The following is a 23705-nucleotide window of genomic DNA, read 5'->3' as shown; positions in this document are numbered from 1 at the left end:
AAACACAGCGGTTGGACAGAAATATGAATTTTCTTTTGCTTACTGAAACTTTCTAGCATTTCTAATACAATCTAGAGGAATGAAATGAATTTTTGTTAGGACTAGTTACTTAAATTATTTACTTTGTCATTTAAGCAAATGTACATTTAAATTTATTGAAAACATAAAATTAAACCCAGTTTGATAGGATTTTTTATCGAACTGCGATAAATTGCGCCTAAGACATTGTCTACGTTTTTTTTTTTTTGATGGGGTGAAGGGGCGAATTGTGGGGCTTCCCTGCGATTGCGAAAATCCAAGAGAGAATGGAAACGCCTGGCAGAATGTTTACCCAACACGCACACACACACACAGAGGAGGAGGGAAAAGCCGAATTTTCATGTCTTGCGGGGCGAACGAAAAATGGCGCATTGCTGTCGTCGCCAAGCGACAACGACTACGACTACGACTACGACTACGACAACTACAAACGCTCTTTTGGCCCGATGTTTGCTGCATTGTTACTTCATTTTCATTCTCGTTTTCGTTACCTAGCCGTCGCCATCGCCAAACCACCCACCTCCCATTGCCCACCCTTGTGGCCTGTCTAATTTTCCAGAGGTTAACATACTTAACTTGTTGGCATGCGTTGCAAATGCGCCAAGGCTGCAACGTTGCACCAAGCGGCGCCACATTGCGACAATTCGCTGCGGCAAAGGAAATCGTACGGCAGCTGGAAAATGCGCAAAATCGCCGTCCAATGGTGACCAATGGTGTCCAGTGGCCAACTGTCCCATGTCCAATATCCAATGCCCAATGCGAAATCCCAGTGGAATGGCCCAACGTTCCGCATTGTAATTGCAAACACGCATTCGCTGACCACCGATTTGTAGACGTTATCTTTGAGTTTAAATAAAAAATGTGTTATATATGAATGGTCCCATTTTTCATTTCTATTGCACATTTTAAGGTAGAGCTGAATAAAGACGACGGTTTGAATACTATGCATTGATGAGGCAACGCTGCGTATGCGTAATTTTGTCAAAGGTGATCATTCCTCAGGCAACTGTGCGTATGAGTAACGTAAAGTGGGTTTGGCGGGTCAGGAAACTTGTCGTAACATATTTTTAATTATTCATTCATTCATTTATTTATAATTTCTAAATAGAATATGTATAAGTACAGACTTCATATTCATAAAAAATACTTCAAAACATACGTTAATCACTGTGTATTCATGCTGAAAACAAAAGTTTTGATAAGCTCGAAAAGAATTCATGGCAGTAAATTTGTTGACTCTTTGGAGATTGAGTCATAAAATCCCACCCATATCACTCTTCCATTGTTCTCATAATTATTTCAAAGGCATTTAAAATCCTGATATTACTGATAAAAAAAACATATGTTTTTAAGCTCAGATCAGTAATTCTTTTGTAACAAAGTCTAAAACTCGGCCAAATTCAAGCCCCTCGTAAACTGAGTCCAATTCCAAAGTTACCACCATGGCCAAACGCGATATCCTGCCCGTCTTTCCCTCCCGAGCCAATTCGGTGATCATGAAGCAGCGGGTTCTTGCGGCGAGGAGGGGCGTGGGTCTCCTGAAGCGGAAGCGGGACGCCATCGATATGAAGCTGCGCGAACTGCGGCGCATCCGTTTCGACCAGGACATCATTGGGGATGAGACGATGCGTCATGCCATATTCTCGATGGCAAAGGCCAATCTCCTGGGCGCCGATTTTAAGCCGCAGATGGTGAGCCGCAGCCATATGGCATCCGTATCCCTCCGCCGAACGGAGATAAAAATTGTGGGCGTCAAACTGAACACCCTGGAGCTGGAGGCAAAGGGCGTGGGCGCCTTTCCGCTGACGGGTCTCAGTTGTGGTGGGATGCAGGTCAACCGGATCAGGGATTGCTATACGACGGCACTCAAGGCACTCGTGGAGTTCTCCTCCCTGGAATACCAAGTGCGCATGCTGGAGGCGGCCTCGCTGCAGACCAACATGAGGGTCAATGCCCTGGAGCATGTGGTAACTATAATTATAACAAATTTATGTGGGGATCTATATGATTTAATTCACCAAGGTAATACCCGTTCTGCAAAATACCTACAACTATATATGCGGCGAGTTGGAGGAGTTCGAGCGCGAGGACTTTTACCGCCTGAAGCGCTCCCAGGCGAAGCAGCTGGAGGCCAAGATGGCCTTCACCGAGCTGATCAAGACCAAGAACATGACCGACGAGGAGCTGGAGACCTACATAAAGCGGAACATAAGTCATGCACGTCCTGCGGTCGACACACCCTTCGATCAGGAAAAGTTCGAGGAGCGGGAGGTGAAGCGGCGGATGCGGGAGGCCCGAATGTCCATGAAGCAGCGCCGCGAGGAGGAGAAGAAGGAGGCCCTCCAACGGGGCGAGCCCCCGCCGCCCACATCCTTCATCACCACTCATGGCGCCTCGCTCAGTTTTGCTGGTCGCAAGAGAGATCCACGTGCCAGCAGTGGGGATCTGTACAGCACCAAGCGGATGCTCCTCTCCTCCACCTCTGGGCCGGAACGGAGGTCCACCATTAGTGTGTCTAATAGAAAGTCCGATTCTTCTGCGCCCGAAACCCAGGAAACCGCGCCCAGATCCAGCGGAGCGTCAAAAAAAGATGATGATGGGCCCAAGGAGAGTTAGTCGAATTACAAATAAATTCTAGCTGCACTATCATCACAAAGTAATCTCGAAAACTGCAATTGTCAAATAAATCTCCGGTAGCTTTAAATAGCTTTGATAGCTTTATCGATAATTGCACACCCTCCTAGAGTGTATATTGATTTCAGGCGAAAGTTTGCCACGCAGTAAAGGAGACTTTTGGACCATATAAAGTATAAACACCCAAATCAATAAGATGTACACTCATTAAATCATTTACATCTTCCAAAAATATAGTCAAAATATATATAAAATTTCCGTTCATATGTAAATAGCGATTTTATTTCTGTATTATTGATAAAAATGTTTCTACGATCATTGAAGTTCGTGAGGCAAATGAAAAGTGCGGAAAGTGAAGTAAAGAAAAGAAATATATGTACATATTACATAAAATTAATTAATACTTTCAGACTTATATTTTTTTATACTATATTCGGTATATTAATTGCCAAACCTCTAAGTATGTGTATATGCAAGCGTGTGATTGCCGGAGCTAGTTTCCTTTTCTTTTATAATTGGTAACTTAAATTATGATAAATTTATATATTTTTGTTCACGCCTAACAAATCGGACCCACTCCCCACACTTTTCGCCAAAAGCGCCGGCGCGACCGTTACAACGGCGAAATCAAACTTATTTTCGGTTTACGAAGGTAAGTGGGAAGGCAACAGAAACACATGCAGACGCTGCACGAGCGAACTTACCCGGTTCGTTCTCGCGAGAGCGAGAGAGCTTAGCGCTGCTGGCAAAATAAAACCGTATATATGGCGACGCAGCGCTATTTTGAACACAAAGTTTTGAGTCGTCGACCGTTGCGGACGGAAATTCAGATTAGGATCGTGAGTTGTCAGAACAAACATACCAGAGATTGCATATAGAGAGCAGTATTGGGCCAACAAAAAAAAAAAACTATAGAGCACACACCCAGGACCAGGCGAAAGTTTCGCGGAAAAGCCAATTTCTCAGCGCCAGCCAAAAATCAAGAAAACCAACGAACAAAAAATGAAACAAATATCTTTATAAAAACCGAATTCGAGCAACTCTTATATGTATTAGCTCTCCCCGCCACATATCTACTATATAAACGAGAATTCTGCCGTGTGCGCGCGTGTGTTTGGCATATTTCGCACAATAGATGAAAAAAAAAACCCCGAATGAAAGCCACAAAAAATAAAGAAGAAACGCAAGGCGAAAATTTGTATTAAATTCGGCTGAAGCAACAACACTACAGAATTTCAGAAACTGCCACGGCGAGGAAAAAAAGCGTCGGCGTCGGTGCTTTGGACGCTTTTCTTTCTCTCCAAGCTGGCAGTAGTTTTCCCCCCTCTGCCTCTTCCACCTCCAGCTGACCCCGAAAGTAATACCCATCAAACCTCTTCTTGCTTCTTTTGCAGTGTATTAATAAGTAAAAAAATAAAGTTTACCGCGCGTTCCGTAATTCCACTCGCACACATACCAACACCCAAGCAGCAGCAGCAGTAGCCGCAGCGGATTAAAACTTCGTCACTCTAGCAACAAACAGAAAAAAAAAACACCTACAAAAATGGTAAGTTTATGGGGCTGGAAAACATGTGCATCTTTATTTTATGTTTACACAACCTGCGGCTATTATTTTCCATTGAAATTTCCACAGTTTTTGCGAAAAATCAAAGTCAGACAGCGGCCTCCAGGGCAATTGCCATTAGTGCGAGCGGGAGGGGGCGAATCGCTTCCAATTAGACGTTGTTTATATGGTTTTAACGGCTTTTCACACACTCGCTCACACACACATCCCAGCACACCAAACACCACCCCGTCGAAAAGCAGCTGTCCCCGGGAAATTCGTTTACATTTTGCACCCCAAAAATATATCGCACCTACGGGTAGAAAAAACTGGTTTGTTCTACAACCCAATATCGTTGATTTAGAAACAAGAAACAGCGAACAATATGCATCCCCCAAAAAAAATTATAGTTTATACCCCTTCACTTCTCATACTTGCTAAATTTCATTTAATCTAATCGAAATCTATAAATTAGCTTAGACTTGAAATGAATTTGCAAATAAGTTGCAAGATTCTCATGTTATTAACCTGGCTTAATCAAATGTTCAACTTTGGCCCCGGGGGTCGCAGAAAACAAGCAGAACAATTATATAGCAATGCCAATAGCAAGAATTTACACACATGTCACGTCACTCGTCAAAATTATTATTTATTTTATCAAGGCTGCCGCACACGGAATGTTGACTCGATCGGGTTCGCCCTATAATAATTCCATGACGTTCGGCAGAAATACCCCTGGAAACCCAATCAGGCGTGGAAAAGTGGGAGCTCTTATCAGCATCTCAAGCAACACCTCATTTTTCAACCTCTGCCCTCCATTTGGTTCATAAATCAATGTGATTTTAGCCAATTTGTTAAGCATTATGCACACACACACACACGCATACATATATATATACCGGAGTTGCCATCGGCACTTTTATCAGCAATTTTTCAAAGATCCCCACAAATAATAGAAAAGCGCCCTCCATTTTGCTTATCAGTGGAAAATGTGTGAATATATATTGATGATGAACAACAAAGTCGCCGGGCCCGGCATTATTGTCCTCTTCTCTTCGCCCCGCCGTTCGTTGTTCGCTTTTTCTATGCTTTCTGCTTGTATTTTTTATTTACCGCACACTTGGCCGCAAAAATTGAGGTTAGACACGGCCCCATGGAAATGGTGAAAAAATTCTTTAGAATGCGTTCTCTTTTTGCGCTCTTGCGCACTGGACGCTCAGTTTAACCGTTTCGACGCTCTCTCGCGTAACCGTTTCACACACTTTCGCGTCTCTCTCTATGTGCAATTATTTCGTTTGCGTTATCAGTTCCGTTTTGTGCTGCGTCTCTCTCTTTCCGTTTCTTTCGGCATTTCATTTTTTTTTTTGCGCCTTGCGTTTGTCACTTTTATCGGCGCCTGCCCTTTCTTGTTTTCTTCCATAACCGTTTCATTTGCCGCATTGCGGTTATTTTGCTGTTTCGCCTTCGCCTTTGTTCGTCCGCTTCGGCCGTTCATTCGTTCGGCTCGCCGTATTTGTGTGCGTGTGTACATGAGTGCTTGCGTGTGGGTTAGTGTATGGGTGTGTGTGTGTTGGCGGCTGCCTGTTCCACTTTGCCTTTTCGCACAAGAATTTTATTGTAACGGCACAGGCGAATGGTGCGGGAGGAGGAGCGCTGCAAATGAAGAAAAATTCCTGCTAGACGCCGCATAACCACATAATCCAATTTTCTTGTCGCCCTCTTTGCGCTTTCTTCTCTCGTTTCGTTTGCTTTTTGATAAGAAAACCCCACGCCCACTGCGATGCCCCACCCTCGCCCACCCCTCGTTTCAGCCTCATCTGGTGTCGCCTAATTTAATTAGCGATTTTACAGCTCTCGCAGAATGCAAACAGCTTTTAATTAAAATATATCGCAACGCTTTCTATGTGCCCAATTTGTTGCAGTGATTCAACGCTGCTAACTTGGCCCAGAAGAAAACAAGCAAACATTTGCCAAGGGTTTTACTGACTGATCTTCAAAGTTTGTTGATCTTTACCTCGGCTAATTATTAGATACGTTTGCCTGTGTATCTTATTTGTTTCCGTTGAAAATTAGCCAACATTCATAAAAATTTCAATGAGTCACTGTGTTCCTGAGCTGACTTCATCATATGATCATATGGCTTATGATGAATGCCTGATGATGTGAGCGGCATATTAATATTGGCAAATGACTGGATTATGGCTCAGTTAGCATAGTTGTTTGGAACCCGGTGCGGCTGCACTTAAATTGTACCCAAAAACCAAGCTCAACCTGGCCATCATCCCGTCATTCATAAAACCAATCTGAACTCCATGAAACCGGTTGAGACCGGCAAAAAAGCGTCGGCTATGCAACGGTAAACCCGGCTAAACATAAAGCCTCAAAATTTCAGCAAAGACCTGTTTTATGTTGTGTTTTGCCGTCGAACTTTATTGGGAGAAATTGTATTATTCAGCAGAACATGTTTGCGAGAAAAATTACAACTCTTACAATTTATAAATGATTCAAGCCCAACTATATTAAAATTATATTAATCAAAACGTACTCAAGACATTATCTATGAATCATAATTCATAAAAAAAACCCCATATCTTATTATTTGCAAGTGAAAAGTTGAAAGATGTTGACTAGCTCTGCTTGATCTTGGATCACTGCTCAAAAATTATGGAAAAAATTCCGATGAATATACATACAGCTTGAGTCCTGATCCAAGGCACACAATTTCGGAAGGCACTGTGTACTGTGTTTGCCTTGGATATGGAAGCTTTCTCGGGACTCCGCCGTGGGCGTCTGATTGTGCATACAAATGGATTACCAATTAGGCATTAGCTAGTCCCCTACTCGATTAACGACCCCGCCCGATTGACTGCCATTAATGGATATCATCGGTGGGTGGGGCTGGCTGATGTTTTTGATTGCAAATGTCGCCATTTAAAGAGAGGGCTCCAATCTGCTTTTCAGCGGGTGTTTCTCTTTCGGTTTCGCTTTCTGACTCTGTTTCTGTTTCTGGCTTAGTCACGCCTGCCAATGACATAACCCAGTTGAAAAGCGTTTTATCTGCCCAGAGTATGTCCAGATAAGCTGGCCAAATTCAATTGAACGCCAACGCGACAAAAAGTGCAAATAAAACAGGTGCCACCAACGCGGCAGCAAACCGAATGTGCTCGTACTTGCTGTTTAAACTCACCGAAATTACCCCGATTAGATAAGGTCAAGCAGGGCGCTATAATTCCAATGCCAATTGCTGATTTGGCTTAAAGCAAGTGGCTTTCTGTTCTCCACATTTTCCCTGGGCAACGGATGTTGTCCATAAAGGCTGGTCAACACATGTCTGGGAGCCATGTTGGTGTGCCATTTTTCAGAAACCCCTTTTTGGCCTTCAAGTTGAGGTGCTCAATTTGATGGTACCAAGGCGATTAGATAAGCCGAATTGGTTTGTGCTAGGGAAATTCACATAAGTTAACTTGATTTTCAACAGTTCAGAATAATAACCATAGACTAGATTGGTAGGAGCTATAATTAAACGAAGCAAATTAGGTTGTAATTACATAGGATCGCTCAACAAACAATTGTATATAGTATATTTATAGCATTTCTATGTAGCAAAGCTTTCAGCAGTTATCAGCTTGAGCAAATATATAGTATAAGTCATCCTATGACGCAGGCGAAGTTTGCTTTTACATTTTTGCTTCATGATTAATAACAATTATCGCAAGTCAAACCAGGCCTTATATTATACTCGTTAAATTCTTGGGCTTATCGGCGGGGAGCGAGTTTTGCAAATAAACATTCATTTGGCCTGGCCGTAAAACAATAACAGCAAGAGGTAGACGGGAATTTTATACGCCCGGTTTTTGGTTTTGGTGCTGCAACATTAGACCCCGAGAATCGTTTTTGGCCAGAATGACCGGCTCCTGAAAACTGACAACTCGCACGTCTCTTGTCACATATACATCACTCGCATGACAATAATAAATTTTGGTTTTGGGTAACATTTCCATCCCCACTTCGCCTTTCTTTAGCTTTCTTGATTATTCAGTCGCCGCTGACGTCAGGTTTTGTTGATTCAACGGAAACTTAACACCTTTTTCAAGATACCAGATATATATTGTAAACATACCTAGATACAGATACAATTGTATCTGGACTTGCTGGCGGCGAGCAAACAATACGCAAAATTATTCAAATTAAACACAATTGTTCTCCCTGCTCGTCTTTTGTTATTCTGATGTTCCTGATTGTATTCTTGGGTAGTTTTCCGTGTTGACATTGAAATGCCATCGAGATGTCATTGAAAAGTAGTTCACAAACCAACCAGGTCGACTAGAGAACTCCATATCTAGCTGTAATATTTATTTTTTAAAGCATGGTGTGTGTCTGGTCCTTTCGCTGTGGTTTATCCAATTAATGTGCGATTCATTTGTGTTTTCCAGGCCGATCAGCTGACAGAGGAACAGATCGCCGAGTTCAAAGAGGCATTCTCGCTATTCGACAAAGACGGCGATGGCACCATCACAACAAAGGAGTTGGGCACAGTCATGCGCTCCCTGGGCCAGAATCCCACAGAGGCCGAGCTGCAGGACATGATCAACGAGGTTGATGCCGACGGTAAGTGGGGGTAGTTGGGCGATGAATGCTATGATGGGGAGCATTAGGGGGAAATGGACGGGATCGAACGGTTTTTGGGCGATGTAAAAAGTATCAAGTCAGATTCCTTTAATGTTTTCACATTTTCCATGCCATAAGTGCTTTTAGAATATGATATTTCGCGGAAGAGACTACAATATGCAATTTGCGTATTCTAACTTGACGGTTCGCTAAACGTAACTTAAATATTTAAAGCAAATAGTGAATTTGGCCTAACATTCTGTGACCTACAACATTTAGGCGATGAAGTCAGACTCTAGAGCTTACGACTCTGTGCCAATGAGCTGATTTGCTATGGTTTTAGTCGGGCATCTCAGTGGCCGCGATAAATAAGCTGATGAGAACCCCTTTTAACCCGATCCCGAGGTGTCTAATTTTGTTTACCCAAATCTATTGGTGTTCTGGGCCTAATCCCTCTCACTCGTTCCATTCTCCACCTTTCGCAGACAGACATAGATCAGACCAGCATTTGTACGACAAACAATGGGTGAGAAAAAAGCAAAATCACTTCTTGGCTAAAAATATGCAACAAAAACACGTCATAGGCATTAAAAATAGATGACTAAAATATTTTTGCTCTTTCCCGTGTCTTGTCTTTGGCAGCCGCTGCTGTCAGATTTTCTTCTTTCTTTCTTATTTTTTTTGTTTTCGGTTGGTATTTAATTTTTTTTGTTTATTTTTAAGTAAAGGTGGTTGTTCGCTTAGCTCGAAATCTCGAACAAGTTTTAGTTTGTTAAACTTTTTCGGGAAACGAGGAAGATCCAATTTTATTTTCGATGCAAGAGGAAATCGAGCGACACACGCCTCACGCCAAAAATGTGGCTAAATTGAAAATGTGTCGCCCATTTTAATAGTAAGAGGTTTTTCACCTTTTGGCGGTAAACTAGAGTGCCGCAAATTACAAGATTTTTAAATTAAGAAGGCTCTTTTCCTTCTGCTTTTATTACCGATGGGTAAATTTTCCTTAGGATAAAATGAAGCAACTAAAGCATTAGAACTTCGTGGCACAAAGTATGCTCACTTGCTCTTTTATAAGTTTTGCAACTGTCCCCGCCCAATTTGTATTTGTTTTCGTTGCTGCTCCATTTTCTTTGCCAGCTTTTCTCGGCTGCTTGTTGTTGCTGCTGTTGCGCTTGCACGTGGAAATTCTGTGCGCATGTTGTCGAAAATATCCAGGACACCATCTGCAAAGTCGTCCTGCACAGAATTTCTAGCGCAAGCGCCCTGAAAACCCTTGCATGATTTTTTCCTTTTTTTTTTTGCTGGGACTAAAGTGTTGCAATCATGAAGAAGTGGGAGGTTTTGGCCAAGCGAAAGGGGGTGGGATGCGCACACTAACTGTTTATCAGGGCTAAAAATAGTAGTTTGGTACGTGGCAAGGGGTCGCCACTTGTGAGTCCAGCACAGTTCGCCAACTTTATTTGCTGGAATTTGCATATGTGCCAAACTTTTACATTGAGTGGAAACAAAATGTTTTGGCCACTTTATTTTGCAACGTTTAGTATTCAAAATTACTTGCAAAAATTGTTTTTAAGGGGGGGGTAGGGTTTTAAAGGGAGAAAAAAACAGGTTTTTACAGATTTTTTTTTGGGCGTACGGTAAAAGTAAATTTATTTCTGATTATTGTACATTAAAGAGTAGTATTTGAACTATATTCTGTGAAATATTGGTTGAAAAATATTGAAAATTGACCGAATGGCAGCAATTCTTCGTAGGCGCCTCAGAAAAAATACATTTTGCGGTGCACGTCATACCTCAGCACTGGATAATCTGATATGAAATACCCAACGTTTTTCCATCAATTTTTATGTCCCTCTAGGTATCCCTGTCGAGTTTTTCCATTTATTATAATTTTTGAACTTTTTACAAAACTTGAAAGTGAAAATACCGATTTTTGGCCAAAGTTCATGACTATTGTTGTTAATAATAAAAAAATTAAAATCAAAAACGAAAAAATCTCGACAGGGTTACCTCATAAATTATGTAAGGAAATACTGTAAAAAATTTGAGAACGATCGGTTGAATAGATTTTGAGATACAGAGTGCACCGACTCAAAAAACATCGATTTGAGAAAAACGTGTTTAAAGTTTTTGTTGCTGTCTTCCCTGCTGAGGGATTACTCAGGTTGTCGATCGAGACCCGCCTACTTCCAAAGCTATATCTTTGTGAGTTTTGCTCCGATTGACTTCCTATTTACAGACAACAATCTTGAGTTACTATACTTTCATAATATGCAATTAAAAAAAATCACTTTTTTTGAACCCTCAAAACCCTACCCCCCCCTTAACTCGAAAGTGGCTCCCACTCCCCACTTTCCACTCCCTGCTCCCTGCTGACTCCTCCAATTTACGATCCTCCGCAATGGAATGTACTCTCTGTCCAGCAGCTAGCCTGGCCATCCGAGTCGCCCACTCACATGGCCCACTCACGTTGGTCACATCAGGCAGGCAGTCAGGAATCTGACGGAAACATTAAACATTCATTACTTAAAATTTCGTCGGCGTCTCGTCGCAGCCAGTTGGCGATGGCCAAAAGTGCCAGCTTTTCTCGGTCTCTGAACTGCATGCAAACGACTGAAATTAGTTGGGGATCGGAGGTTGGTGGGGAGTAGGGGATTGTCCAGCGGAATAAACTCGAAAGCGCGGTATAGAACGATATACATATATAATTATCATGGGTAAATGGTAAACACTTTTAGCAGAACCCTTTTTTTTCTGGTTTGCTATAAAGTCAATCTGAATAAAAGTTCGCTATACTTGATGAGGGCGATGGAAGATGCCCGCAAACTAAATATAGCGATGCCACTGCGCGCCGACCAAAAAAGACAAAACTTATTACAATTTTAAATTGTCTGCAAAATTTTGCGCTCAACGTTGCGCATCGGAAAGTGGGAGTGATGATGGGCAGGAGGAGGGGATGGGCGGAACGGCGTAATGGAAACCGAAATCCCCGCCAGACACTGGCCATCATCATCGCCATTGGCAGCGCGATGAGCATCATCATTTTCATAATTATGATAATTGGGCTGCGCGGGTTCGTCAAAGGCGCTCGGGCCAGTCTAAGAAGCGTCTAACAAAAATGGCAACAAATTTCCCAGTGCCCATTTCGCTCATCTGTCCCCCGTTTCTGTGAGTGTGTGTGTGAGTTCAGAGGCTTTCCTTGGTATTTGTTTTCTGATTTTCTATTTTTTTGGCTGGGGAAATCCTATCGACAAAGCCAAAAGCAACAGAAAATCGCGTCAAATGTTTTAAATAGAATCATAAACAGAAACGCAGGCAAGACAACAAGCAACAAAAAAAAACAAAAAAAAAAAGAAGAAAAAAAACCGATACCGAAATCGAAATTGAAATGAACTAAAGCCACCCGTCGATATTTTATTTGATGTTCTTTTGCTATTTTCAAAATATATTTTTGGTTCCCAATGCGGCCAAATTGAATAATTATAATACTTAAATTAGCCCAAAGTGTAATCTTTTTTCTTTTGGCTAATTTTCGAATTGAATGCACATTATTTTGAAATGAAATTGCCTCCAGATTTTTTCTATCCATTTCAACTCGAGTGCCAGAAAAATATTTATTTATTTTAAATCGATTAATTCGCAGAATTACTGTTTAGATTTACTTGAAGGCCCCATATCGTAGAAGCAAACTATTTATCTTTCTTTCCATTATGTTATACGAGCTATTCGAGTCGAGTACAAAAGTAAAAGTTCATTTCATTCAGCCAAATAAAAGGCTTAACTCTTTGTCAGTAAATCTAGATTGCCCTTAGGAGATCATTGCCTGTTGAAGTTCAAAAGGGCTCGAACCTCTGCCTTTTAGCAATCATATACTGCGAGTTTCCTCTGGAGAAAACCCATTTCCAGCAAAGTAATAAAAAACACATTCAATTCGCAAGAAACAAAATGATAGCCCCACAATGAACCACGCTCCATTTGGTTTTGAGGGTAGCAGCAAACAGAAAACTGAAAAACATTTTATACTGTTCCATTTAATGGACAAAAGACTCTTCTTTCTGCCTTCTGGACTGCTGGGGATGGCTTGAAAAAGTCAGTCAATAACAATTAAGGCCAAAAGTTGTTGCTGCCTTTATGTGCGGCCCCTAAAAAACAAGAACTATTCTCAACTTAAAACCAAGCCAAGTCTCAAGGAAACTTTTTCAATTAGTATAACAAGAATTTCGGTTGGACCACTTCATTTGCGTTTCACTTATGGGATAACCTCAAGGAAATGTATTTGGCCAAATTCTTTTACAAATTCTCATTCCACTTGGCTGCACCATTCTGCGCCCGGCGATGAAGGAGCCCGATAAGAAATGTAGGAAAGAGAGTGTTTCAGCAGAAATGGGATTAGGCGGACTTATCTCTCGCACTCCGCAAGTTGGGTGGCCCTCACACGTGTGGGTGTGGATCTCTCGGTACGGTGCTTCCCTTGTAGGAAAGTTTGTTTGGGGCTTAGGCAAATATGAAAATATGCTCGATTATATACGAACCACCTCCCAGGGATTTGGCGTCGAAAAGGCAGGCGGGCAGGCAACGCGTTGGAAAAGCTTTAAGTAGTGTACACAGGCCCCGGGTGGATGTGGATATTCATTTTGTATGGCGTTGGGAATGGAGAGCAAACTTGGCCGTAATGATGAAAAATGCCGGCTGCCTTTTTATCCCTGACTTGAATTTATTATAACGCCCCGGGGAAGGAATTTAAATTGATGGGAGTGGGTGGGAGTGGATGCGATGTTGGAATCCCCGAAATCCGACCCACTAAGTATGCAACGAAATTAATTGTTATTCTTTATGATTTCCTCTTTCCGCACAGGCAACGGCACAATTGACTTCCCTGAATTCCTTACAATGATGGCACGCAAAATGAAGGACACCGATAGCGAAGAGGAGATCCGGGAAGCCTTCAGAGTGTTCGACAAGGACGGCAACGGCTTCATCTCCGCGGCCGAGTTGCGTCACGTGATGACAAATCTGGGCGAGAAACTCACAGACGAGGAGGTCGATGAGATGATCCGGGAGGCTGATATCGATGGCGACGGTCAGGTCAATTACGAAGGTAAGTGATCTGTGGTGAACCATCTTACTAAAACACTTGTTCTTTATATTCAAAAAGCACTAAAAAAGCTTAGGAATTCAGTTTTCAACACTTGAAACCTAAGAATTCCGCATGATGAAATAAGGTATTACGAAAAGGCAGAATCAATAGGTTTCCTTGAAGACGTTGCCTATGAAAATGCTGAATGCGGTAATTTTCCGATAATCTGCATCGACCAATTCACTTTGTGAGGTGTCGTTTTCCGCAATTTTCGCTGTAAAGGCGCGATAGTTTGGTGTTTTCTGTGGGTCGCGTGTTGCTGCCTAATTGGATCTGTCTGCTGCACCTGGGAGAAACTAAAACAAAAAACGCAATAATGATTGAATCACTGGCATCGAGTCGCATTTGAGTCACAATTGGCAGTTGGTTGTGTCATATGGCTTTGCTAAATAACCAGATCTCTCAACGCTTTTCCCCTGTTTGTTATAGTAATACTTATTTTCAGTGCTAGCCATGTACATTATATGTATATATATATATATATATAGACAGTTAAAACAAATATCTCGCCATGTGCAGTGCAGTTTTATACGAAAATTTCGTATTTTGTGTTCTTGGTAATTTTTTAATGGCTCGAAAATTGATTTTTCAATTGAGCAAACAGCGCCAGCAGTGAGAGAAGAAATCGCCATCAAATTGAAAAGCCAAAACAATAAAATAGAAAATGGAACGAGTTTGAAATTGCGAAAAAGCCTTATAAGTTTTCAGCAGATTTACTATGGCATATCCTCCCACTTTCTTGGCTCTTTTCTGAATTTCCCTTTGTTGTGCACACACACATAGCGACCGGGAAAAGTAGCAATTAAAATCGGACAGTATTTCCCCCTATATCTATTCCTATCTCTCCTATCCCACGATTATATGTTGATCTTCAAGTTCAAATAGAAATCGTTTTTGGCTGCCGCCGAGGCATTTCTCGGATCAAATAGATTAATCACAAGTAATTTATGAACAAAATACATAAAAATAGCGAAAAGTTTAAACAAAGCAAGCCGAAGAATGGTGATCTACATTTATATTCAATTTCTGTATGTTCCTAAGTTAGAATTTCTAGAAAAGCAAACACCGATAGATAGAGTACAAGCAACGTAGGATTAGTTGGTACTAAGGAAGTGCTGAGTGTAAGGAGGTGCTTCAAACTGTCAGATAAGTGGTACGGTATTTTATAGTTACGAGGAACTCGGGTTTGGCAAAACCCTCAAGTAGATGAAATCGGGCGATAATGAAAACTGTCAAGTGGTTTGTTCCCAAAATATTGCACTGTACAAAAAAATATGCGTGATGATTTATGCAGTTTGCCTTTGTAAATCCCTTAATTGGTGGAAAATCAACAGAGAAAAGAGCTTTTTAAAGCATTTCGTGGCATCATTCGGCTGCCATATTTCACTTGCCATTAATACTTTCCTGTGCCTGCTCCCAATCAGCATTTTTTACGCCTTTCGCCACTTTCCTGCCGGCGAAATTGAAATGTTTTTAAGAGCCAAAATAAATGTCGCGCGTAAATTCCACACTTAAATGATTAACCCGCCCGGCAAAAGGCAACCAGAGGCGCGAGGCAGAGGCATACAGTCCGCGGCGCACGGCAACAGTGCGGATGGGAAAGAACAATTAAAATAAAATATATAAATATTGTGCAATATTCTTCAATTCCCCCGCTCACCGCGCACTGCGGGAAAATCGTGGTGTTATAATACAGAGGAGATGAGATGCGATGAGATGAGATGGCATGAACATTGACCGAGCGAATGAATCTCATTTCGCCTGGCCGTGTTTTTTCGTTCAGTCAGCGGAATCAGCATAACGTAAATATAAAATGCGCATTGTTGCCATATATATTTGCTTATTGCCAATTAACCAAAGTCTTTATTGTTGTCTTGCCGGCAATACAGTGTGCCGGGTATAGCCCCCACCACCCAGCCCCCTCTCTTTGGTAATTTTGCAAGTGAAAATTATATGGAGCAAACAATGAATTTGCAGAGAAAGATATTGGGGAATGGGTTGAAAATGGGTTGGGAATGGGAATGAGAATGAAAATGAGATGAGACTTACTTTGGCCAAGTGCCAACCAGATAGAAAAGCGTTGTGCAAAGGGAACGAGAGCCAGCCAGGAGAACAAGTAGAAAATCAAATAAAATGTTAAACAAAATACAAAGAACAACAAATTAAACATCAGCACACGAAGCGGAGCAAATTAAATGAACACAACCCAAAATGTGTGAGCGAGAGCAGCGGAGATGAATTCCAAAATTAGCAAAAACGAACAAAAATGTGGAAAATACACCTTTGCACAGATATAGTAGAAATAGTAGAACAAGTAAGTTTGGCGAATGTAAACAAAACGACGAAAGATAAACAGCAGAACCACAAACGACGTAATGAGGGGGGCAATGCGGCTAAATCGGGGCGGGGCGCTGAAACTCTAAAACAAAATGCACGAAAATTTTGCTAAAACATTTTTTTGACCAAGAACAGCTGCACGAATTGCACGAAAATCGATCGGTATTAATTTCATTTTAATTGGCCTAGCCAAAGGTCATCAAGAAACTTTAGAGCGCGACTAAGAGACCATTTAAATATGAAATAAATTGGTAAACATAAGCAAATGTCATTAAGGCATCTTATTTTGCTCAGTGCAAACCACTGGTCATCTAGTAGGCGTGGCAGAACTAGGAGCAGTGCTGTTTGTGGACGAAGATTTAATCAAAGGAGTTAACCTCTGAGCATTGCATGTGGGAAAATGTCAAGGCTGCCCAAAGGAGCTTCGATTCGCGGCCAGCTTGTTTTACACATGACTTCGCCCTTTTCCGGGCGTTGCCTGAACTTCTTGGGCAAATAACATTTTATTTTGAAGCCTTTTACGGCCTCGAAAGGGTTTAGTTTTATTATCAAAGGTGTGTTTGGCAACTTGAGTGCTGGCCTGCCGCTAGTTGGAAAAATAACTATAAATGTTGCGTTTGATTTCCCAAAAGCTTGATAGCAATCTATGGCTCAATTCAATGGCTAGACCGTTTCGTCTATAGATTATAGAGTAAGCTAGAAAACCGATAAGATTGTTAAAGTACGGCAGTCAAATCTTGATTTCGGTTGAACTTTACCTACAAATAAATAAATAATTAGACCATTCATTATTCGTACATTCCCAAGAATTTGGGGGTTTGTAGACATTTTTTTTTTTGCATCCCATCGATACTTGCAAATTCTTGACCATTGCTTCCTACGAAATCCACCTAATTACACGCCCATCCAATCCGCCTGTCCTATCTGTGACTTTTGGTGCCCCCTCTTGTTGTCGTGCTTAAATATTTATAAAAAGCCAATCACCCTAGCCAAGAGAAAGCAGGTGGGAGATGATGCGGTGCAATCAGCAAGAAAAGAGAATTGGTTTATCCCTTTAAAAATAGAAGCAGGCAAACACCTGATAAATTGGGGACACCAACACAGGCGGTAGAAACAACACTTCCTGATTCCCTGTATCTATGGTATAATACTCGGAACATCTCACTTGTTCTTAATTCCGGAAATTTATGAGTTTACTTATTTTTACTTTACTTTATTTTTTTTTATCGATGTTTCAAATATCAGAACAAAATTTGCTTGTACGATCTGTAAAGCCACCCTTGATACAATGTACGCAGGAGCATTTATCGATGCTAGGTATATACTAGTCTGGACGTTCGGGCCTAGCTTTCCCGTTATCTCACCCATTAATTCGAGAACAATGCCTTCGTTGCACTTGGCCTGCGTCGCCGCCAACGTCGCAAGCATCCTCTGCTTTCTATTTTTGGCCGAGGAACCGAAGAGAGTATATAATCTCTGGCGATTGACTGTCTGAGTCTTTGCACTCAATAAATTTTCCTCGGCTACATGGTTTTTTTTTTCAATCACGGCTGTGTGTGTGAGTGTGCCTGTGCGGCAAGTGTTCATCAGACGTCTCGTGACTTGCTCGTTTATCTTATTGATTAGCTGGCCGCAGTGTAATGCTCGTTTGCTATTGATTAATTGGCGTCTTAATTTAGTAGAAGGTTAATGACAGCGGTCGGCTATTTGCGATACTTGATTTGTCGTGTGAATCTTTTCATTTTGTGTCAACTTGAGACTGCTAATTAAATATTTAGCCGTATTTAGCTTCTAATTTCAAAGTTTTTTAATTATGCTTGCAAAATGAGATGAACCTAACACTAATTCTGGCTTTCCCTTCTCTCTTTGCAGAATTCGTGACTATGATGACATCGAAGTGAAGCGTTAAATTATTTCTTTTTAAGCCTTTCTATTTTTTTAAGATGTTGACGAAGACTGTAGCTGTGCGCAATAACATCGCGCCACGCTGTTGCTATGGACCCCAGTAAAAGATCTTAAAAAAAACAACAACAAACAACAAAGAGTTAAGCAAAAAACAACCAACATAAAGGAGAATAAGAAGCAAAAAACATTTAAGAAACTTTAAAACAAATAAAACTTACACTTAAAAAACGCAAAAGCAAATGAAAATTTAAACAAGCAAAAAAGAAACAACCGAATTCAGTGGGAAGGAATTACATTAAACTGAGCGAGAAGGTTTAACGAGAAAACAACATAATTTTAATGCAACAACAAACAACAACAACTACAAAAACCAAGCAGCATACTTAATGAAGTCACCGTTTAAAACCACAAACAACTACAACAACAACAAGAACAACCAGCAGCAACAAACAAGAATCGCATGTTATCGTTTTGAGTAATTAGAACAAGTCTATCACTACACTGAAACAAAATGAGCAGCGAGAAGATGAGCAAGCAGAGGGCGAAGCAAGAAGCAGCAGCAGCATCCACCAGTATTGCCGATAGATGGCGCCCATGGCGCATCAAGGTCAGCGCGCCACCTGGCGACGGCGGCACGCAACGGCTGCATTTTGTTTGACAGTTTTCCACTAAAAAGTAAATGAAAACCCGACTCTGTAAGCTAGCAAATTGTGTTTAAAGTATAATGAAAAATTGTCGATTTCGTTGCGAGAAGAATAAAAATAAAAGCTAAACAAACAACAAATAAAAATAAAAATACAAATAAAACAAAAACTGTTAAAGAAAACTATTTGAAATTTTTGCAAACTGGCAAAGTTTATATAGACACGCTACACGAACACACTCATACACACACACCCACACCCACACCCACACATACACATACACATAAACACCCACTCCCACACACAGACATGTCAGAAAACCAGAAATAAAATATATTATAAATACAACATATATATATTATAAATAATGTAAAATCAAACAACAACAAATTCTTCTTATTAAATTATATTTAAATTTAAAATTAATAAATATAAAAAATAAAACAAATAAAAATTACAAAAAAAAAACAAGAAACCAACTACAAATACATTTTCGATATAAAATTAAATTAAAAACCAAAAATGTGGCGCGCAGCAGAAGATGAGGCATATTTTTGGGGGCTGTACGAGGACCAGCAGGACCGCAGTCCAAAAGGTCCTTGAAAGGCAGCTTTTTGTCGGCACTATTTGTAGCAAACTTAAGCGACACCACACGGCGATCTGAATATATATACTATATATATGAATACGTGTATATGAGCAGATTTAACATTTAACAATGCAAACGCCACAAAAACACAACAGCAACACATTTCTCTAGTACATAAGCGGCAGCAAAAGCAGTAAACCGAATATTATTATTACAAATATAAATATGAAGGAACTCTATATATATATATACATATAAATACCTAATGTACTTAATGCAAAAGGAAAACCAAGTCTAAAGTAATATAATTTTATTATAAAGAAATATAAAATTAAATATTTATATGCGAGACGAAGCGGAGGAAGAGCTGGACGAAGAAGCAAGGAGAAGATTTCATCAAACACACACATATATAAGAAGGAAAAGGACGAAGTATGGAGCAGCACCACCATCGCAGAAGGCTCCCGCGAAGGAGGACGACTCTTAACAGCAGGAGACGACGTGGAGACGATGTGGAGAATCAGCGGTTCAGCATCGGAACAGTTATATATATTAACGTATATATATATTTATAAATAAATTATACATATGAATTAAACTAGCTAAATGCAAAGACAATTGTCTTAAGTGTAAGCAAATCAAGCGTGGATTCAAGACGATTCAAGACGAAAACCAAAGCAAAGTTTAGACAAAAGCGAGAGAGCTAGCTAAGCGTAACTTAAATTAATATACGAACCTAATGGTGTAAGTTGAAGTTAGAGCAGCTACTGCAATTCCTGGCACCACAGCAACCGCAAGCTTTAACCCATCCGATCTGCCTCCACCACCACGACCACCACCAAACTATCTAACTATCTGTCAACTTGTCTATCTGTCTTACGAACTATCTATTTTCCTCTGTGTCCACTGCTGCCTAGTTCATGTTAACCAACTGATTGTGAAACGAAAGTCTGCGCGACAAATGCTAACTGAACCGCACTCTATACTTGGTTTTAATTTAATTTCATATCGAAAACCCTGTTTCCTTTTCTCAACTTCAACTGTAACTGTAACTGTAACGAACGCGTTGATGTCGTGATGTCTTCTAACCGATCTATCCATGTCATACCATACCATACACCCGGTCCCATTCGAACGCACACCTCACAACATCTCCGATCTTTCCCATGCTAACTCTAACTCTTTTCCACTGCAAAAAATAAACTGTGAGTATAACTTAACAATGCAGGAACACCAAGGCAACCACTGCGTGTTTTCTACGGCAGAATTCCTTTGTTTTTGCTTGACTTTGGAGGGAAAACTCTGAAGGGCAACGACAAGATTTGAACAAAACACCATTTGCGCTAAAGATAAAAAATGAAAAATCAACAAAAAAAAAAACAACACTTTTCTAAAACTTTTTTTAACAAACAAAACAAAAAGAAGAAAACATTTTGTAGCGAAATTTGTGCAATGTTTTAAAGAAATGAAAATTTAACTCTAATCAATTGACACTGACGAATTTTTCTAATCCCAAAAAAACAGTCGAGTCCAAATGAATATGTAAACTTTTCGAACGGCCACTTTTCCAGGAATGTAGTCACTCCGAATTTTCCCGTTTCAAAAATGTCAAATGATGGAGCATTTCCAATTCAAATTGGTTGCTGAAGTGCGTCAGTTGTGGCATTGGAGGCCGGATTCACAGAGATTTTCGATTTCCAAATCAAAACTTGCATAAATATTTATCTTCGTTTGCATAGAAGGCAGTCAAAGAAATGGAAAGCAAAGTAACAGAAACAGAAAAAAACTTGTTAAAATATGCTAAAAGTGTTTAGCAAATTACAATATTTTGACAGGCAAAGAAACCAAACAAAGAACTCGCGCCTCTATCTATATATGCAAACAAATATATATAAATATATATGAATAAAGCTATATAAAAGTTATATTTACGAATATTGTAAAAATTGCAAAAACCGATGAAGAAAAACTATAAGCATCAACAAGCGAAACAAACAAGAACATACAGAAATTTCTTTGAAAAAATACACAAACATTTTAAAAACCTCGAACAAAAAACTAAAATTGTCGTTTTCTTTTCACGCAAATTTCCTGGATTGGCTTACATTCTCACAGACACACCGATCAATCGATCAATCATCCATTCCCCTGCTAAACATTGGTCCAATTCGGCCCCCAAGGATATGCTATCCCCACTGTAATGGATCTTGGATCCATGAGCTCCACGAGTCAAGTTGATTTATAGATTAAGTACAGCCAGCGGATTGCCAAGGATGCCGATCTGATCCCGATCTTAGTGGTTGGACTGCGGCCAGCCAACGACACCTGGAACTGCACCGGAACCTCCACGAACCGAGAGATATGCCCCACAGTATGCCGATAAGAATTTAACAAGTTATACATTGAATGTATGCACTAAAACCACCTATTAAGAGATTTCATCGCAATGAAGAAAGCCTAGGAATATATGTATAGCGAGTGTGCAAGTTATTCTTGATGTCCAATATACCATATACCATAAACCATATAGCATAACCAAGTGTACCTTTAACCCAGGCAACTTCTACTTGCCCGTTCCTGCACCCATTTTCCTCGATTTGATTCGGAACCGCACTGTATGTCTATGAGAATAACCGATTTCCACGAATACTCGTATTGCTGTAACCACCAATATATTTTCAAATATTGAATCGAATCAAGTAATTCCGTACTTTAAACTATGGATGTTAGTCTTGTCATAGATTAATTGCGTAAAATGCAAATGCAGATGTAGGCCTTGAACAAACTCAAATTATTAATGGTACATACACATATTTATTAGAATTATTGCGCCTAGAATATAAAACAATGTATACAGCTAAGTGATAGTTAAAGCTGGAACTCTGTTTTTAACTGATTTGTAATGAATTTGTATTGGAAAATAAGTTGTATATATTTTGAATTTTTATTTAATTTACTTTAAGTACACGTTTCCTTGACAGCCGAAAAGTAGACATGTATTTTTATCTATCAGTACAGCCATACTTAGACACCACACATACACTGAACACAATTTCCGAGTTTTTTGCAAAACAAATTTGTTGTGGACTGCGAACAGAAGAACAAACATAGCAGCTACAGCGCTCCGAGACATCGATTGAAATTTGAGATATATACCAAAATGTTCTAAGTTTAAGCAAGCAAAATGTTAAACATTATACATATATCAAAATACGAAATATTCAAAGCTTTACCTACCAAAATGAGAGTGCAACTGTGCGTCAGCAGACATAAACTGTAGCAAAGCAAGATCACCTAATCAAAACTAAATTTCATCCGCAGGACAACAACTGACTCTATGGAGAACTGTAATTTCTAAGCTATAAATTGTAATTAATCTAATCGAAGATGAATTTCCAAACGTCAAACTGTAAAACTGATTATACCAACCAACCTTGAGACAAGATTAAATAGAACAATCCGGTGGGTGACAAGGTGACAAGTATTATGGTATCACCTCTACCCAAACCAATCTGCACAGCAAATGCAAAGTGCAATATGCAAAACCAATTCCTTTAACGTAAATATGTGTAATCGGAAGCAAAATCCAGGCAAAAAGGAAACGAATATAAAACCATTTTAATAATTCTATTCTACTTAACAGGAAAACAACTAAATAAAGACAAAAGCAGAATATACAATTTAAATGCTGTGGGTTATTTATTTTGGCCTTACAAAGGTTAAGTATAAGTTACATAAAGGAATTGTGGTAAGTTAATGTGTGATTCTTCTGAATTCAAAAAATCGTTTGTTGCATGCAAAAGTTAGAATAGAACAGTTACTTTTTTTTAGAAGCTTTAGGGTCCTTTATCTATTTTACGAGTGTCCTAAATGTGCTTTAAGCTTTTCGACAGGCTGGCTGGTTTTAGAACATATCGAAGTAAAATGGCTTTTTACATGTGTGCTTAATCATCAGTTTAAAGTGAACAATATTAAAAGTAACTAACTAAAGAATTTGGCAAAACATTACCTATGTGTATTACCACGGAATGTTCATTTAATTTGGTTAATTTTTTATAATAATAAACATATTGAAGCATTGGTTCCTTGATTACAACAGCATACTGCTTAACCTTTGGTAACTCTCCCCGAGAAATATTCCGCATACGCCTGCTAGGCCCTGGTATAATCTTTCAACGATCTGGCAGCACTCCTCGCACATATTTTTATACCCGTTACTCGTAGAGTAAAAGGGTATACTAGATTCGTTGAAAAGTATGTAACAGGCAG

General features: G+C 40.0%; 2 protein-coding genes across 3 annotated transcripts; both read left to right on the top strand.

The window, feature by feature from the left end:
* The first annotated feature begins 1373 nt into the window (after window positions 1-1373).
* LOC6530157 (V-type proton ATPase subunit D) lies at window positions 1374-2743 on the top strand. The gene is made up of 2 exons (XM_002091063.4): window positions 1374-2006; window positions 2062-2743. The coding sequence occupies exons 1-2, from the start codon at window positions 1482-1484 to the stop codon at window positions 2653-2655; spliced, it is 1119 nt and encodes a 372-aa protein (XP_002091099.1). The 5' UTR covers window positions 1374-1481; the 3' UTR covers window positions 2656-2743.
* Window positions 2744-3410: 667 nt separating this feature from the next.
* LOC6530156 (calmodulin) lies at window positions 3411-18965 on the top strand. 2 transcript variants are annotated; one of them, XM_002091062.4, is made up of 5 exons: window positions 3411-3512; window positions 4068-4219; window positions 8650-8824; window positions 13680-13922; window positions 18171-18965. In XM_002091062.4, the coding sequence occupies exons 2-5, from the start codon at window positions 4217-4219 to the stop codon at window positions 18197-18199; spliced, it is 450 nt and encodes a 149-aa protein (XP_002091098.1). In that variant the 5' UTR covers window positions 3411-3512; window positions 4068-4216; the 3' UTR covers window positions 18200-18965. The 2 variants fall into 2 exon arrangements, with proteins under 2 accessions (XP_002091098.1, XP_015051981.1); XM_015196495.3 differs by lacking the exons at window positions 3411-3512; window positions 4068-4219 and adding an exon at window positions 8568-8585.
* Window positions 18966-23705: the final 4740 nt, after the last annotated feature.

Source organism: Drosophila yakuba, chromosome 2R (genome assembly GCF_016746365.2).
Source record: "Drosophila yakuba strain Tai18E2 chromosome 2R, Prin_Dyak_Tai18E2_2.1, whole genome shotgun sequence".
NCBI lineage: Eukaryota > Metazoa > Arthropoda > Insecta > Diptera > Drosophilidae > Drosophila > Drosophila yakuba.
This window is presented reverse-complemented; position numbering and strand designations above follow the sequence as displayed.

Bases quoted from the DNA above. Each gene is read 5' to 3' on its own strand.
- LOC6530156 (XM_002091062.4), top strand. The intron at 8,825-13,679 runs GTAAGTGGGGGT...CTTTCCGCACAG, and splicing joins CAACGAGGTTGATGCCGACG to GCAACGGCACAATTGACTTC. The intron at 13,923-18,170 runs GTAAGTGATCTG...CTCTCTTTGCAG, and splicing joins CGGTCAGGTCAATTACGAAG to AATTCGTGACTATGATGACA.
- LOC6530157 (XM_002091063.4), top strand. From the start codon at position 1,482: ATGGCCAAACGCGATATCCTGCCCGTCTTTCCCTCCCGAGCCAATTCG. The intron at 2,007-2,061 runs GTAACTATAATT...TAATTCACCAAG, and splicing joins TCAATGCCCTGGAGCATGTG to GTAATACCCGTTCTGCAAAA.